At 46.9% G+C, this 15,192-nt stretch overlaps 1 protein-coding gene across 2 annotated transcripts in view; it reads right to left on the bottom strand.

Moving 5' to 3' along the window:
• Window positions 1–1,823: 1,823 nt before the first annotated feature.
• The window catches only part of PHF2 (PHD finger protein 2), an 82,376-nt gene continuing 69,007 nt past the window's right edge, over window positions 1,824–15,192 (bottom strand). Inside the window, exons 18-22 of one of the 2 annotated variants that reach the window (XM_088522869.1) lie at window positions 7,434–7,711; window positions 6,945–7,040; window positions 6,176–6,285; window positions 4,733–4,994; window positions 1,824–2,070 (exon numbers count right to left, since the gene is read on the bottom strand). In XM_088522869.1, the coding sequence (XP_088378995.1) occupies window positions 1,982–2,070; window positions 4,733–4,994; window positions 6,176–6,285; window positions 6,945–7,040; window positions 7,434–7,711 (835 nt within the window). In that variant the 3' untranslated portion in view covers window positions 1,824–1,981. The remainder of the gene's footprint in view (window positions 2,071–4,732; window positions 4,995–6,175; window positions 6,286–6,944; window positions 7,041–7,433; window positions 7,712–15,192) is intronic. The other variant, XM_088522871.1, reaches the window with a different exon arrangement.

Genomic DNA, 15,192 nt, shown 5'->3' with positions numbered 1-15,192 from the left:
GTCAAAAGCAGTAACAGACAAGCCTCACTGTTTTTGTTACTCGTGTGCAAACTAGGTCAACTGTCTCTGCTTGTTGGTGCCCACACAATATTGCCAATATTACATAGCAGCCTAGATGTAGGAGATGTGAACACCCTTGTGCTAGGAAAGAGGACTGCGGGAGAAGCAGCAGCTACACAGATCTGTGGGTTTCCTGCTCAGTTTCTCCTGTGAAAATGAAGAAATGTCTGGAAACATCTCAAGGATAAGAGGGTCAATGTGGAGAAATAGCACAAAAGAGCTGGTGACTTAGGTGAAGTTTCAGTGAGTGCAAAGGGGAAGCCTGCAGCATTCCAGAGCCTCCAAGGAGCAGGGAAGAAGTGCGGGAAACACATGTGCATGCTTGTCCTCCGGAGGGTGAGGGACGAGAGCGCTCCTGGGCAGACACATGTGTGTGAGGAGTGGGTACATGACCCATACACGAACTTCGGACCAGCCTTCCTAGAGTGCGTAGTAAGGCAGGGAAGCCAAGGCCATGTCAGAAAAGCCAGAGCTTCTTTTGCGATTATGGCAAGCAGAGAGAAGTGGCAGAGGGGGGGGTGTCCTGGATGGAGGGCTGCCTCAGCACCCTGCAGCACGCCCAGGGAAGAGCCCCCATCTCCTCTGCTCCTCCTGCCCAAACAGGACACCCAGGGGGGCACAGGGCACTTTGGCTCCCACCCGCACCCTGCCCATCCCAGCCCAACAAAAACACCAGGCCCAAGCGGTTGTATACAAAACCTGAAATAGTTTACTTTGCTTTCTTTTTTTTTTTCTTTTTTTTTTTTAAACTTTGCTCTAGGCGTACTTAGATTTTTGTGAACTCGATACAAGAGCATTTGATATGAATCGGTAAATAAAACACCGTCATAGATAGATAGCCACGATAAACTTTGTTAGAAATGTACATGTCGCGAAAAAATAATAATACTAATAATAATAATCATAATAAAAAAAGCCAGCGCGACGCCCAGGCCGGTGCGGCCCTCGCGGCCCTTGCCCGTCCCGGCCGCGGCTGCGGGTGGCTCTGGTTCCCCGCAGGCGCCGCGCCCCGGTAATGTGTGTATATAAACAAAGCCCATAAGAAATGTACAAATATAAAAAGCTACAAACATTAATAAATTACATCGTCACAAAACACGGAAACACTCCACAAGGTGCTAGTAAAATAACTGTCTCCCTCCTCGTACAAGAAGTTACACAAAGAGCTGGTATCGGCCGCGGCAGCGCCCGTACGAACAGAGCTCCGAAGAGACTTTCCCCTTATAAAAAACGGGTGGTGGTTATTCCAAAAGCTATGTACAGGCTACATTCTAGGAAAAGGGAGCCGCGGGAAACGCGTCTACACGGGGTTGCCTGAGAAACGCGCAGACCGCCACAGCGCTGCCTCACAGCCCAACGCCCGTGGCCGCCCGCACGCCCCAACGGCCACCGGGGCCGGGCCCCAATGGCAGCACCCCAATGGCCGCGCCCCAACGGCCACCGGGGCCACGCCCAAATGGCTGCACCCAACAGCCACACCCCAACAGCCACCAGGGCCACGCCCCAACGGCCACACCCCAACGGCCACTGGGGCCACACCCCAACAGCCACACCCCAATGGCTGTGCCCCAACGGCCGCTGAGGCTACGCCCCAACGGCCACACAGCAATGGCCGTGCCCCAGCGGCCACCCCTCCTTACTTGGCCACTGAGCAGAAAGAGGCAGCGGCCACTCCTGGGCGCTTATGGCCGGGGGCCAAGTCAGGGTGCTCCTCCGTGGCCCGGATTAGCATTAACTTTTTGCGGACTAGTCACTCTCAGCACTCTGAGAAAGGACATCTATATTAAAAAATATTTATAGCAGGATTCTGTACACTCCGACCGCTGAAAGTTAAGGGATTATTATTGTGGTGGCAGAAAGAGAACGGGCAGTGTCCCCAGGGCGGCTGGCTCCCCTGGCCACAGCCACACAGCACCCGCAGCTAGAGGAGCAGCTTCCCATTCCGGTGGATCTTCAGGATCTTCCCGAGCCGCTGCTTGGCCGTGGCCATCCCCTTTTTCGTGCGTTTCCCTGGAAGGAGACCAGAGGTGCTGGTGAAGGGCTCAGCATGGCCCTCAAGGCACGGCTGGGCAGAGGGACAGCACTGCGGCTCCCACCCACACAGCCCCACAAACATCTATCCAGCCCCCCTTCCAGTCTCATGCTGCTGCCCAGGTTCCTGGCTACCTCCCAGGCAACCCTGTGACAATCCCCACACCACAGGCTGCCACCATGACCCCCTCAGGCAGGCACCCATCGCCACGCTGCTTCATGTCACGCATTGGAGGGCCCAGCCTCTGCCAAACCACCACCAAACCAACCAACACCCTCCAGGATGTCCCAGCATGAGACACAACAGATCATCACTGGGACTTCTCCTATCACTTACCTGTCTAGCATGGACACAAGCCTTTCGATACACCATGTTCACGGTGGAGATGCAACTCATTCCTCTCCTCTGCCAAGCACCTACAGACTTCTACCTAGAGGCCCCTGCACTGCACCCTCACCCTGTGACGCACACACCTTGGCTCATTAAACGTCAGGCCTTGCTCATGGGCGACCTGCCTCCTCACAGAGTGACAGTCCAGCCTCCATGTTCCAAAGCTACCTTATACCTGCATCCAGTCTAGTCAGAAGGCCCCTGAAAAGGCATGCACACACACTCGCAAACATGCAAGCACATACTTACTCCCTACATAGTCAAGCCAGCACAAGGACGTTACCTAGCACTTGGAGTAGGAAACCTTCCCTATCCCCACATGCATGAAAGGAAAACTCCACCAGGATCCCAAACTTGTGCTCGCGTGCTCTGCAGTACAGGAAGGTCTGTGTTCGCTACATACTTGTCTTCTCCATTACTTGTAAAGTATCAGGGCTGATATCTGGCCCTCTCTCACCGGCTGCCACGTAACTTACAGCCAGAAACTCCACTGGTCTCCAAGGTGCCGAAGACTAACACAAGCACAAGCAGGTATTGGTGTGCTCATGTGCAATGCCTGCAGGGTTGGTTCCTCTTCACTTTTCCCATCTGCATGAAGGATCTCAGCTTTAAAAGGCCATGACAGTGTACGTGACACTTCCTATCAGACCAAATGGCAGGCTGTGAGGCTCCCCATGTGCTTCGACAACCACAAAGAGCACCGCAGTACATTAGGAAAAATCACAGCTTCCTCATTTCTTATTGTCTTACCTCACTCTTCAAGACCAAGTCCTCTGCATTCCCTGATGACAAAAAGTGGCCTCAGAGATCTAACTCTGCTTCATCCCACCATCTCCTTCCACATTCCCTTCAACCCTAGTGATGCCCAATCTTGTAGTCCCGAGGCCCAGAACTTTCCTGAGCAGAGAGATGCTTTGAAGTGCCCTCTGCACCCCTAGCTGTCCCTAGGCCCAGCACAGAGGAGGTCCTGAAAGTGCTGAGAGGTCAGCCACTCACTTTCTTGGCACATGGTTCCTTTGGGGACTCAGCTATCATGGGCATGGACAAGGTGCGATCCACGTGCCTGTTCAGGTTGCCTTCACAATGCCCTGACTGGGCTGCCTCATTCACCGGCCGGGACTCTGGAGTTTGGCTCCATTCAGCACTCGTCTTCCCATCACATCTTCCACTTGCTTGAAGCTGTTTTACTAATGCCACCATTTCACCACACAGTTCCACAGACAGACCCAGTTCCAGGCAAATATTTGCTTTTCAGTCTGGTTCTGCAGGTAGGCACAGTCACAGCCAGCTCCTAGAGTGCCCCTATTTCCCACTGGCTGTACATGTCCTCTTGTTCACACCACTTCACGTCCCATCCAATTGCCCGTATGTTTTACTGCTTGGCACTTTTCAGAGAGGTCTGCAGGACATCTTGCATCGCCTCTGACTTGCTCCACTCAAATACAGAGGAAACATCTGTCACATCACCTCGCTTTTTATATCAAGACCTCTCCAAGCAGTTTCGCACAATCAATTTTCACAGTATTCAGTGCACTGGACTGACTTTTTCTGCCTGTCCTACACACCTGCCTTTATTATGTCTTTTTTTTTTTTTTTTTTTTTTTTTTTTTTTTTTTGCAGTGTTCAAGCAGAGAATAGGAGGACCTAGCCCAGACTTCAAGATCGCCTCAGCTGTGCAATGTTTTCCCTGTAGCAGACAAGCGACCTCTTCCTCTCTCTTGGATTTGGTTGAGTGCTGTGTTACTCTTGAGGTTTGACATTCCTCCACTCCCTTGAGGCAGCTATCAAGATGGATTTTCAGATTCACACTGCTCTACACTCACTGGTAGGAACTCCTCATTCTCACACGGTCATATGTATTGGTATAAAAACACTACACAACCACGACAGCTCCTGGCCTTGTCATGGGCAAGACAAGTATTGCAGACTCATCTCAAGGCTTCATCAGACAGGCTGGACTGTGATGTGACCAATTCCTTAAGAACAGGGCCTATCTACTCTATTTACCAGATGTGCTTGGGAATATCTCCTAGTATAGCATGCCTCATGCCCTGCAGCAAAGTGCATGTTTGGGCACAAAGCGCCAGAACAATGAAGGCCATGGGCCTGATCTCCAACAGCTTTGATCTGCCAAAACACTTTTACAGACCCATGGCAGACAACATGTAGGGGCCCTGCAAAGCGCATGGATTACATGACTGAATCACCCTTCCCCGTTCCTGTACCATAACCCCAGGCGTTTCCTGGTACCTTTGGCGGAGGCGTTGTTCTGTGAGGATGAAGAAGGTCGCCTCTGTGTGAGGAAAACACCAGGCGCCATCGGCTGCGATCCCCTGTTAGGCTGGGCGACCCCAAAGGTGCTGGCCCCTGCGGTGTACTCGTGATCTGTGAGGCTGCTGGCATGTGACTCCAGCTTTGGCTCTGGAGAGCTGCCTTCCTGAGCCGGTTTGTTCACGTTGTTGGTTGACAGCTTCTTTTTGGTATTTTTTTTCTTCTTGCCTTTTTGTTCCTCCTTTAAAATGACAAACATGAAGCTTGTATTAATCCCCAGAAGACCTTTAGCTATGGCAAGGGCCAGCAGCGTTGTTTAGGGTCCTGACACAATGAAAAAGCAACGAAGTTTGCCATGTAAAACTTGCTGAGGGCCTGTTCCGATACCATCTCGCTCACAGCTCTCTCTGCTGCACGCACACGCTGCCTTTCTTGCATCTATGTATACACTTTGTGCAGAACCTCCTTCTTTCTTTACTTTGTGTACACTGCAGTGAGTGGGAGCTGGCCAGGACCAAAGTCACCCTGCCTCAGGAGACCAGCATTATTTTTTTTCATGTACAAACCTTATGATGCTCCACATAAATTGGCACCTCCTATCTTCAGGTATCTTCATACCCTTTTGCAATACCATGGAGGATATTAAACATCCCTTAGACGGACCCTTAACGTTATCTCTTCACCTGTAACTGTGCTTTCACTTGCACACTGAGAGAAAAGTTGTTTTGTCACCATCCTCTTTCCCTTGTATACTTTTAGCCCACTACTCAATGAAAACCTGCTACCACACTCTTGGATATCACACTTTACTGCTATCACACTCTACTCACAGGAGCCATCACAAAAGCCCTACACCACCAAAGGCTGCGTCTCCATCAACTCCCCAAGGCATCTTGCCAACCTGTTCCAGCAGACCTTGTCACCTGAACACCTTTTATCTACTTGCATGAAGCACTTACCATCTATTTGACCTATTCAAAATCTGAAGCATACTTAACACCCAGGAATGTCTCAATATCTTCACTGAACTGACCCACAAATGCTCACAGTTCACCAAAACTCTACAGGAGTTAATCCTTAGACTGCTAGCAGCTGATTTTCACAGACAAAGCAGTCACGCCAGTCAGACATTCACATTCACATCAATCTATGGTTCATTCATACTCCTTTCAGGGCACCTCCTTTTGATTTTCACTAGATCTTTTGGCCTGAAATATGTTCTCTCTCATATTTTTGCACCCTCTTGACACATTGCCTGCTCTGTGCTGGGGCATTGTAAGATATGCTGCAACATTTGAACCTCCATCCCATTTATTGCCCTTGTGACTGCTGGGTCTTCTGAGCACTGCTATTTGGGCATGACTCTTGCTGGGGTATAGAAGGGCTTTCATTTACTGCCAGCTACTTCTTAAGCAACCTCACCTGCTGTGACAACTTTGCAGCAGCAGCAGCAAGTCCAGTTTCAATGGAGGCGACTCTTGTGCCCTCTCGCACCGGCCTATCTTGTCGAGGCACCGAGGGACCGACTCTTGCTACAATGAAAGAAGATGGAGGTGAGACATGCAGAATATGCAGAACGTGTGAGTATCTTAACCATGTACAGAGCAGCACAGCTCTGCCCTCCTGAGCAGGGAGGGCCAGGGATGCAGTAGCCTTCCTGTTCTTCCTTCCTCAGGATGTATGTAAAGGCAAGAGGTGCTGACAAACTCCACCCAGTTACAGACTTTTGGGGAGAAATTGCCAATAAAGATGTAACACGGTCAAATAACTTCCTGTCAACGTAAGCCTGCAGCCACCTGACTTTAGCATTGATTGGCCTGCTCACAAATTGTTCCCACTCCGTCAGCCAGAGCCATGGGAGACCCCTGCCCACAATGAGGACATCAGAGTCTCTATATCACTACAAAGTTGGCCACCAGTCATTCCTTCACCAATAGCATGCAGAAAAGTAAACCAATAACCCAACCAAGAATGACTTTCCACTGCTAACCGACAGAGGAAGGCTGACACTGCTGAGTCTCAGCACTTGAAATCAAATCCCATTGCACTGGAAAAGACTCATTCTTTACATTATAGAAAGGAATTGCTGGTCGTGGTCTTAGAGATACCACATTGCTTGAAAAATAGCTGCTTCCTTAGTGGCCTGCATGGCTTAACTTGAGTCTGGAGAGCAGAGACTGTGTGGACTTACCTGTCGGGCTGTATGGGGCATCATCTGAACTCTTCCTTTTCTTTGATCGGGATTTGAATACTGGATTATCTTCATCTGATTCGAGAGAAGGGTAAACTACAACAAGAAACAAAGACAGTAGTTTCAGTACAAGAAATGAACCTGCACTTGTTTATTCAGATCTGGGGACTACAGGCATGAGAGCTGAAACAGTGAAATCTCCCAGAGGTACCACCGAATGGCAACGCAACTCCCACAGATGACATTCTCTTGTTCTCATCCACAGACTGCATTTAGGAGCTGCCCCCTTAATTTTGCAATGCAAACCTCTTACTATTTGCACTCTTCCTTGCCAAAATACCCAGTTGATTTCATTGTCACTAACCACAAAAAAAAAAAAAAGAAAAATGTCTCCTGAGAACCATGGGAGGAGGGGAGGATTTGCAAACACACAAAATATGTATAGGCATAGCCAGGCACGCACACACAGACTGCTTTCTCTGTGCTTACCATAATCAGAGTCTTTAAAACAGGCATCTAAGTGGTCCTGATCTTCATCGTAATCTTCAATGTCAACATTGTTTTTCGTGCTTTTCTTTAGTAACCGCTTGCCTGCATTTTTGTTGCTACCACCGCCTGTTTTCTTGGAGTTCTGGGTGGAGATGGAGTTATTCTTTGCTTGATTTGTACCCCATGATGTCTGGAGGCAGGAGTCTGATGACTGGAGGTTTGCCATTGATAGCATTCCCTGGATCGCTTCTTGTGTGCTGGGCGAAGCGGGTGGCTGGCTGCAGGAAAACATTGAGAAATACAAGCGCTGTTAGCAATCCCAGGAAACACAAACATCTCACAAACAGTTGACTCTCTTCACTGCCCAGTTAGAACAGATTTCCTGAATACTGCTCTTTGAACAGCTGGGCATGCCTCCTGTGACATCAGATATTTTTTATGTTAACATCATCTTCACACACAGCACATTATTTTCAGGTTAATGCTTCAGAAGTCAGCAAGCTGCCTGTCACCTGACTCTGCATGTAATGCACTGCTCCTTGAAGGTTGTGTCACTGTATATATGAGAACTCTTTTCAGGGCAACCCTTCCAAAAATCCACAACAGTGTTCTCTGCAATGCAGTTTCTACTACTCATCTATGAAGGTCTCTCTCCTACTCCCTCATGCAAATCCCCCAAATCCCTCATCATACAGCTAGTGAAAACTGGATCACTTTCCAGATTTCTCCATCCTTTCTTTTAAATGAAACCACACATGAAATCAAAGCCTGAAGAGATGCAGAGAATGGTGGCTTGAGGGAACCAGTCACAGGTGACCACAGTGCCCCTTGAGAAAGTGATGCAAGTAGGGGGCCCTGCTCAAGTGCCTATCCAATAATGCAAGCAGCATGGAAAAGAAACGTGAGAATGAGAAGTCTGGTTGTAGCTGCAGAGCACTGATGTCACTGTGATTACACATATGCTCACACAGCTCACACAGCTGGGGTGCTCTAATGAGTGGGTACAGACCAGAGGAAAGGAGGTTGGCCCTGTGCAAGTAAATGGCTTCCGTGCATTGAGTTTTGCCATGAAACACAACAAGCAAGTCCTTATGGGCCAGCACTGGAGGCAACATTGTGGTGGGCTTTTGCTATGCAGTGCCAAGCAAGTAGAGGAAGTACTTAACAACTGGAAGAAACCTCATGATCACAAGCCATAGTTCTCCCTGGAGACCTGAGATCCGCTGGAAGGGCAACTTGATGGGGCACAAGCAGTTCATGAGATTTCTTCCATACATTGATGTGAATGCTGGATGGGCGGATTAGAGATTATGCTTGGCCGGATCTGCTACTCACAGATAAGGAAAAACTGATCACGGATGTGACGGGTGATGGCCACCTTGGGTTCAGGGACCTTGAGATGGCGAAGTTTAAGATCCTGAGGGAGGCAAGGAGAGCAATTAGCAGGATAACAGCCCTGGACTTCAAGAGAGTGAACATCAGCTTGTTCAGGACACTGATAGGTAGGATCCCATGGGAGGCTGCTTTGAAGGGGAGACAAGCCCAGGGAACTTGCCGATCATCAAGAGCAACCTGCTGAGAGGACCAGAACACACGACCTTCATCTGTGGGAGGCTGAGCAGAAATAGCAAAAAGTCTACTAGTCCGGAACAAGAAACTCTTGATGGAGCTCAAAAGCAAAAACAACACTTATGAGCAGTGGAAGAGGGAAAAAAAAAATGACCTGAGAGAAAAACAGAGCACCACTTGGACATTAGGAAAGCCACAGCTGGAGCTGAAGATGGATGTGAAAAGCAACAAGAAAGGCTTCATATCAGCAGCAAGAGGAAGACCCAGGACAATATATTCTTCCAGAGTAGACAGAGGTCAAAGGACGTGCAAACGCTGACTGGCATATACACTTAGTGAGGGGGGAACACAGACCTCCCACACTAGAGAAGAATGATGATGTCTTCACAGAATACCAAACAGTAACCTGGTGATAATGATTTTTTTTTAAATGGTTATGCAAGAGAGACTGCTAACATACAGGATTTCCAAGTAAATTAGCAGTATCACATCACTTTCTCTGATTTGATCTTAGTTTAATCCCCTTTAAACCATTACAGGATTCTGGATAGAGTAATGCACAAGACATAAAGGAGGTGCACTAATTGCATTTATAAATAATCCTGAAAATGAGTTAAACTGGTGTTAGCAGCTAACAACTCGAAGAATAAAAGACCATCAAAATACTTATTTAGTGAAGAGACATTTTAATCCCCTCATTATCATGTCTTAGCCATCTCCTTCTCAAACGCAAGAGCATATTTTGCACCATCTATAAGAAATTAACATATTTTCTTCCCCTTTTCTTTCCTAATAGTTTTCACAAATGCTGGACTCTCAAAACAGTGCAAACAGACCATCAAAAACTGACCACTAAACGAGGAATCAGAGAGGAACTGCCTTAAGCAACACAAGCTTTAACAAATAAATTGTGGAATATGATCAAAACCAATAGTTCCATGAGTCAAACCACAACCTGAACGTGTGGGTAAAACGTCTTGAGGAGACAGAGCTGCACATGGGGTAAAGTGTTTCTCATTAGGGAACGTGCTCTTGGCCCCTTCCATAAGGATTTGAGCTCTGCCGCCTAAGCTAAAGGAAAGTTCAAGAAGAAACAGGAAACAATTTTTAAGCTCTGGAAGGCCATATCCTCTTTCTGTAGCATTAGTGATTAAAAAGATCTGCAAGTTCCATAATGATTTTAAAAGCTTTTAAAATGGGAGCAGGAGTAAAGGAGCTGGCATGCTGTGCTCCCACACTCCTTTCAGAGCAGCAAGCTTAAAACACACCCCAAGATGGAATTTGGTAATAGCAACTGCTGTAATAGCCCTGCCACTGAATGCATCTTGGCAGTCTTACTTTCTTTTCCTCAAGCTAAAAAATAATTTGGTGTAAGAATGGAGAAAAGGACACTGTTAAACTGACTGGTACCACTTTGTGCCTTTTGCAGAGAGGTCCACTTCAGCACTGTACATGGCTTTCTTTTGGGAGATCTTATTTTTTTCCTTTCACTCTTGAAAATAAGCAGCAGGAAGCATTGGGGTGTCCCCTAAGAGGCACCTTAGGGGAATTCATTTATTGCAATATGCCTAGAAAGGAGGCATATTAAAATCTGATTTTCAGACGCTTATAGCTCAGGAACAGAAAGATCCATGCTGAAAACTACTGGCTTTATCTTTAGAACATAGTGCAATTTGGCAAACCTTGTTGCACAAGCTCCAAAGGCCAAAGAAATCTTTGGATGGCCAAAAGGGCATTAACAAAGCAGCAAGCTTCAGCGCTCCGGAGCGCTGCGTTCCTGAGGGCCAAGCTCTGCCGGGCCCCGTTCCCACGCGGAGCTCCAGCGCAGGCCAGAGGGCCTTGCCCGGAGCACGAGCATCCCGAGCCCGCGAGCCTGCTCACGGCCTGCAGCAGCACCACCAGCACCTGCCTTTCTGCTGCTGCTCCTGAGAGCTGCAAGCAGCAGGGCACTTCCACATTATTAACTAAGAGAAGGACCATAACAGAAGGGAAAATTTCCTGTTAAAACTCGCCCAAAGTAACATCTCCCGTAGGGGCAATGAGTCTACAGCTGTCCAGTCCGGAAGTGTGATAGGGAACATAGAAGACAACTCATCTCGGTGGGAACCCAAGGAAGAGCACACTGACCTACCTAGGCCACCTTTGTGCCATTCACATGGTGCTTTTTGCAATTATTTGCTTATGCTGGGCCCAACCTTGAGGTCCTCAGAGTGCCAGAGCAGCCTGGCATGGCCAGCAGCTTCTTCTTCAGGAAGGAGCACACAGAGCACCCTTTCAGCTTAGGTTTGGGGGCCCACATTACTCCTAGCCTCAACAGGAGCATCCTTTCCCTGACAGCATGTCCCACAGCAGGAGGCAATATTCAAGCAGATGAGATGCTAGCAAGAATTCATACAATTCACATTGTACATCCTTAGCTGAGGCTGGACCCTGCACACTGCCTGGACCCAGGAACTATACCGAAATCTGAACACTAGAAGAAGATACAACACAGGGAGCCAGTGCTTCTCTTTTCACAACCAACTCTACTGCCGCCAGCTGCCTTGACAGCGCAGCATTACTTTGCTTAGGAAAGAAAGGAGATGATCTGCCCATACTGAACCTTTCACCTAATTTTCATGTTTAGAAATCTAATCCATTAATTCCAGCAGTGTATAATTCACTGAGGGCTGTCCTCCTCTGCATTTGCCATGCTGCCCACACAGCGGCCAGTGGTTCTGAAGAGCAAAGGCGAGGTGAGGGTAAACGTGCTAATGGTTGGTCTTGCCTCTCCATAACAATCACCCGAACTCATGCTAAAGTTAGGAAAAAAATGACAAGGGCAAAGGAAAGTCACAGGAGTTACCTAACATTTTCTAAATGGAAATAAGTACTAACTTGAAATAAGAACTGCCTTGTGAGGGTTACAGAGAAGACTGAGCCAGCCCCTTCTTGGAGATGCACACTAAAAAGATGAGAAGCAATGGTCACAAGCTGCAGCAGAGGAAATTACAGCTAGACACAAGAAATCAAAGGTCCATAATGAGGGTGGCCAAACCCTGGAACAACTCAGCCAGAGAGGCTGCAGAATCACCATCCCTAGATATATTTAAAATTCAGTTGGACAATGTCCTGATCAAAGAGACTTTGTAGCTGGCTCCCTTCCAATTGCAGTTATTCTAGATTCTGCAAACAAGAACCATAGAAAAGTGCTGGTGCATGTGAGGGGAAAGCAATAAATCACCCTTCCTTCTACTTGATAATATATCCCTCTTTTCTCCCTAACCCACCTGAGGCAACAAGTAAATCAATCACATAGAAGAAATGGAGCAGAGACAAAATGACTTGCTAATATTTTAGAGAAGCGATGAATGTATAAAGCTGTAGAACTAAAATAATTTCAAATTGAAAAATATTTCCTTCCATTCTTGAATCACCCCACAAAAAAAACAGGAAATGATTATGCTTAGTTGGAGATCCTGTGCCCACTAGTCCCCTCAGCCTTTTTTTTTTTTTTTTTCCTCCATATACCATTTTTGATTGTTTCAGCATGCCTGCACCCTTACAGCACCCTTTCTGCAGGACCTTTCTCTTTTCCACTTCCCAGGGCTATCGTCAACACAAGCCCTGGAACGTGATTCTCAGAGCAATCTAGGAAATTTCATCTGCAGATTCATTCCAGGAAGTGGCGACTGACAAGCTGATGTTTTATGGAATAAAGTTCCAGCCCGTTCAGATGAGATGGTTGACACAAGAAGCCCTGACCTGTGTGACGTGGCTACATGCCCCCCACCTCAGAGCTGGCTCTCAGCTGCACAGAGCAGCAAATGAGCAGGAACATCCATGGAGGCTGACTAGCACTACTGCTACACTGACTATCCAGGATATACAAACACACCTATGTAAATATGTATCTCTAGCCACTCTTTATCTGCCTTATGAATACAAAGCAAGGTAGAAGAGATGGAAATTGTTAATAGACAGCGGGAGAGTCAGGCAGGATCCCATCAGCATTACATTGCGACATAACATGTTGCATATCATGTTTCTGCCTTTTTTTTTTTTCTCTTAAAAAGAATGCTATTACCATTTAAAAAGCCTAGCATAATTATGAAATGAAACACAATAATTTCATTTATTGGGAGCTTTTTTCAATCAAGCTGCAATGCACACTGCCAAAACCTAATTGTTTATACAAGAGCCAAAATTGATATGACACATTCCCACTAAACTGCCACACACAGTGCAGTAATTCAGGCAGACTTTAGTTATGTGACTGCATTTACAGCTTTGATTTCAAAAACCACAGAGTCTACCAATAGGTTGGATACAAAGCCCAGGCTGAAGGGAGGTAAAATGAAAGGGCTGAATCCTGCCCTGTTACTGAAAGGCAGTTTTAACCCATTGCAGGCAGTGAAAGCCACCACACAGGCTAGAAAGATAATCCCTCAGAACCTTTTCTTTAACCTGTTAATCTCTGTATTTCTGCACATCACAAGCAGCCAACCCATTTTACATCAAACGTTTAGTAGCGTAAACATGGCTGAAGCAGATTTCTTCAGTTCTTAAAATGCTGGATTTTCTTCTTTTGTTCTGTGCTTCATGCAGAGGAGTTGTATTAGACTGACTTTATTTGCACTGTTAGATGCTTCCAGCTAGTTGCTGAAATGGCTACCGACCTACTGAAATTTAGGTGTAAACTTGGCATAAACACTGATTCCCTTGTGCATCATTACGTGGTACGGAGGAGGAATTCACATGAACGGTCAGATAGATAACAAAGAGCAATGCACTATTTCTGTGTTTTCTGAAAGGCAGAGGCAGATGTGGCCAGTTCTCAGGAGATCAGGAAAATCTAGAACTACAGCTCTATTTGGGCCCAGGCACTCAAAAATACCAGGTATTTCCGGGAAGCTGCAGACAGCGGGTACCTGTCTCCATACCCTCAGCAATAGAGAGGAGGAGACTGTTTTGAGGAACCACTTGCTAGAGTGCGCGCAGTAGCGGAGGAAAATAGCACTAAACCAAGATTAACTCTCTTCCATGGAAATACCAGCCTTGGTAATGTCAGCATAAGTCTTCTAAGTTCACATAGTTACTATGCTACTTGATTTAAAATCACTGGCACGTGTGATATGCCACTGAGAGGCGTGCAACAAGAGTACATTAAGAATGGACAGGGATGGAGGAACAGACTCGTACAGGAGCCTTGGAAAATACAACTCCATTCAGCACAGAGATGAGGTTCCCCATTGCATGTGCTGCTGTAAAAAGTAACAAACTCCTAATGCTGATGTGCAAAGGCCAGCTTGACTTCCACAGAGCTGCCTGGTACTTCATAGCTGATGTACCCTGCATTAACACAGTCCTTATGATCCTTTAACCTCCTGCAGCTATCTAAATCGTGAAAGACACAACTGCCAGATAAAGCGGGGAAGGTTGAAACATCTTCTGATTCGACAACACTCCCTCCTTTAGATTTCCGTGTGGCTCTGTCACAACACGGCAGCCTTGAACAAATTCCATCTTCTCTTGCAACATAACCCCTGACTTTTTTTTTTTTCTTTAAATCTGTTACAATTTGCTTCTATGGTTTCCCTTGATAACTTATTCCATATGCTCCCTTTTGACCACGTGGCATATCTTTTGGAATTCTCAGTTACAGCTTTTAACTTCCAGTCTTTCCTGGGTTTAGACAACATCTCCCTCTGTGATTCTCCAGAGGGAACTGCTCATTCCACAGGTCCTTCCAAATCCGCAAGCTGCACTTTTCCTGGGTCATGCAGACCACAACACCTAGCTAGGGTGTAGCATGGGTGAAAAGGATAGCGCTTTGATTATGGGTACTTCCATACCTAGAAGAGAGATGGGTTTTTCAAGCCATATGTTTTGATGGGGGAAAGAATGATAAACATGGATGTGAGGGAAAGTTGCTGGTTTCCTATTTTCTTCTTTCACAGAAGACGGTCAATAATTGGGAAACTATACGTAACCTTGCAACACCTTATGGAGGGAATGCTACTCATTTGTGTGTGTTAATTCGTGTCCTCAAGCTCCATTCACTGAGCTACCTCTTCCTTTTGAATGGTTCATCTATGACAGTATTACTGCTAAAACGGATGTTCAATATTTACAGATAGGAAAGGTACTTATTAAACTCTCCCCACCACCACCTTTCCCTCCAGATCACAGGACAAATGAAGAATCTGCT

This window comes from Tinamus guttatus, unplaced genomic scaffold (assembly GCF_059628265.1).
Source record: "Tinamus guttatus ecotype Peru unplaced genomic scaffold, ASM5962826v1 Tinamus_guttatus_pri_ptg000169l, whole genome shotgun sequence".
NCBI classification, from domain to species: domain Eukaryota; kingdom Metazoa; phylum Chordata; class Aves; order Tinamiformes; family Tinamidae; genus Tinamus; species Tinamus guttatus.
The sequence above is the reverse complement of the archived record's forward strand: the minus strand, read 5'-3'. Positions and strand labels throughout refer to the sequence as shown.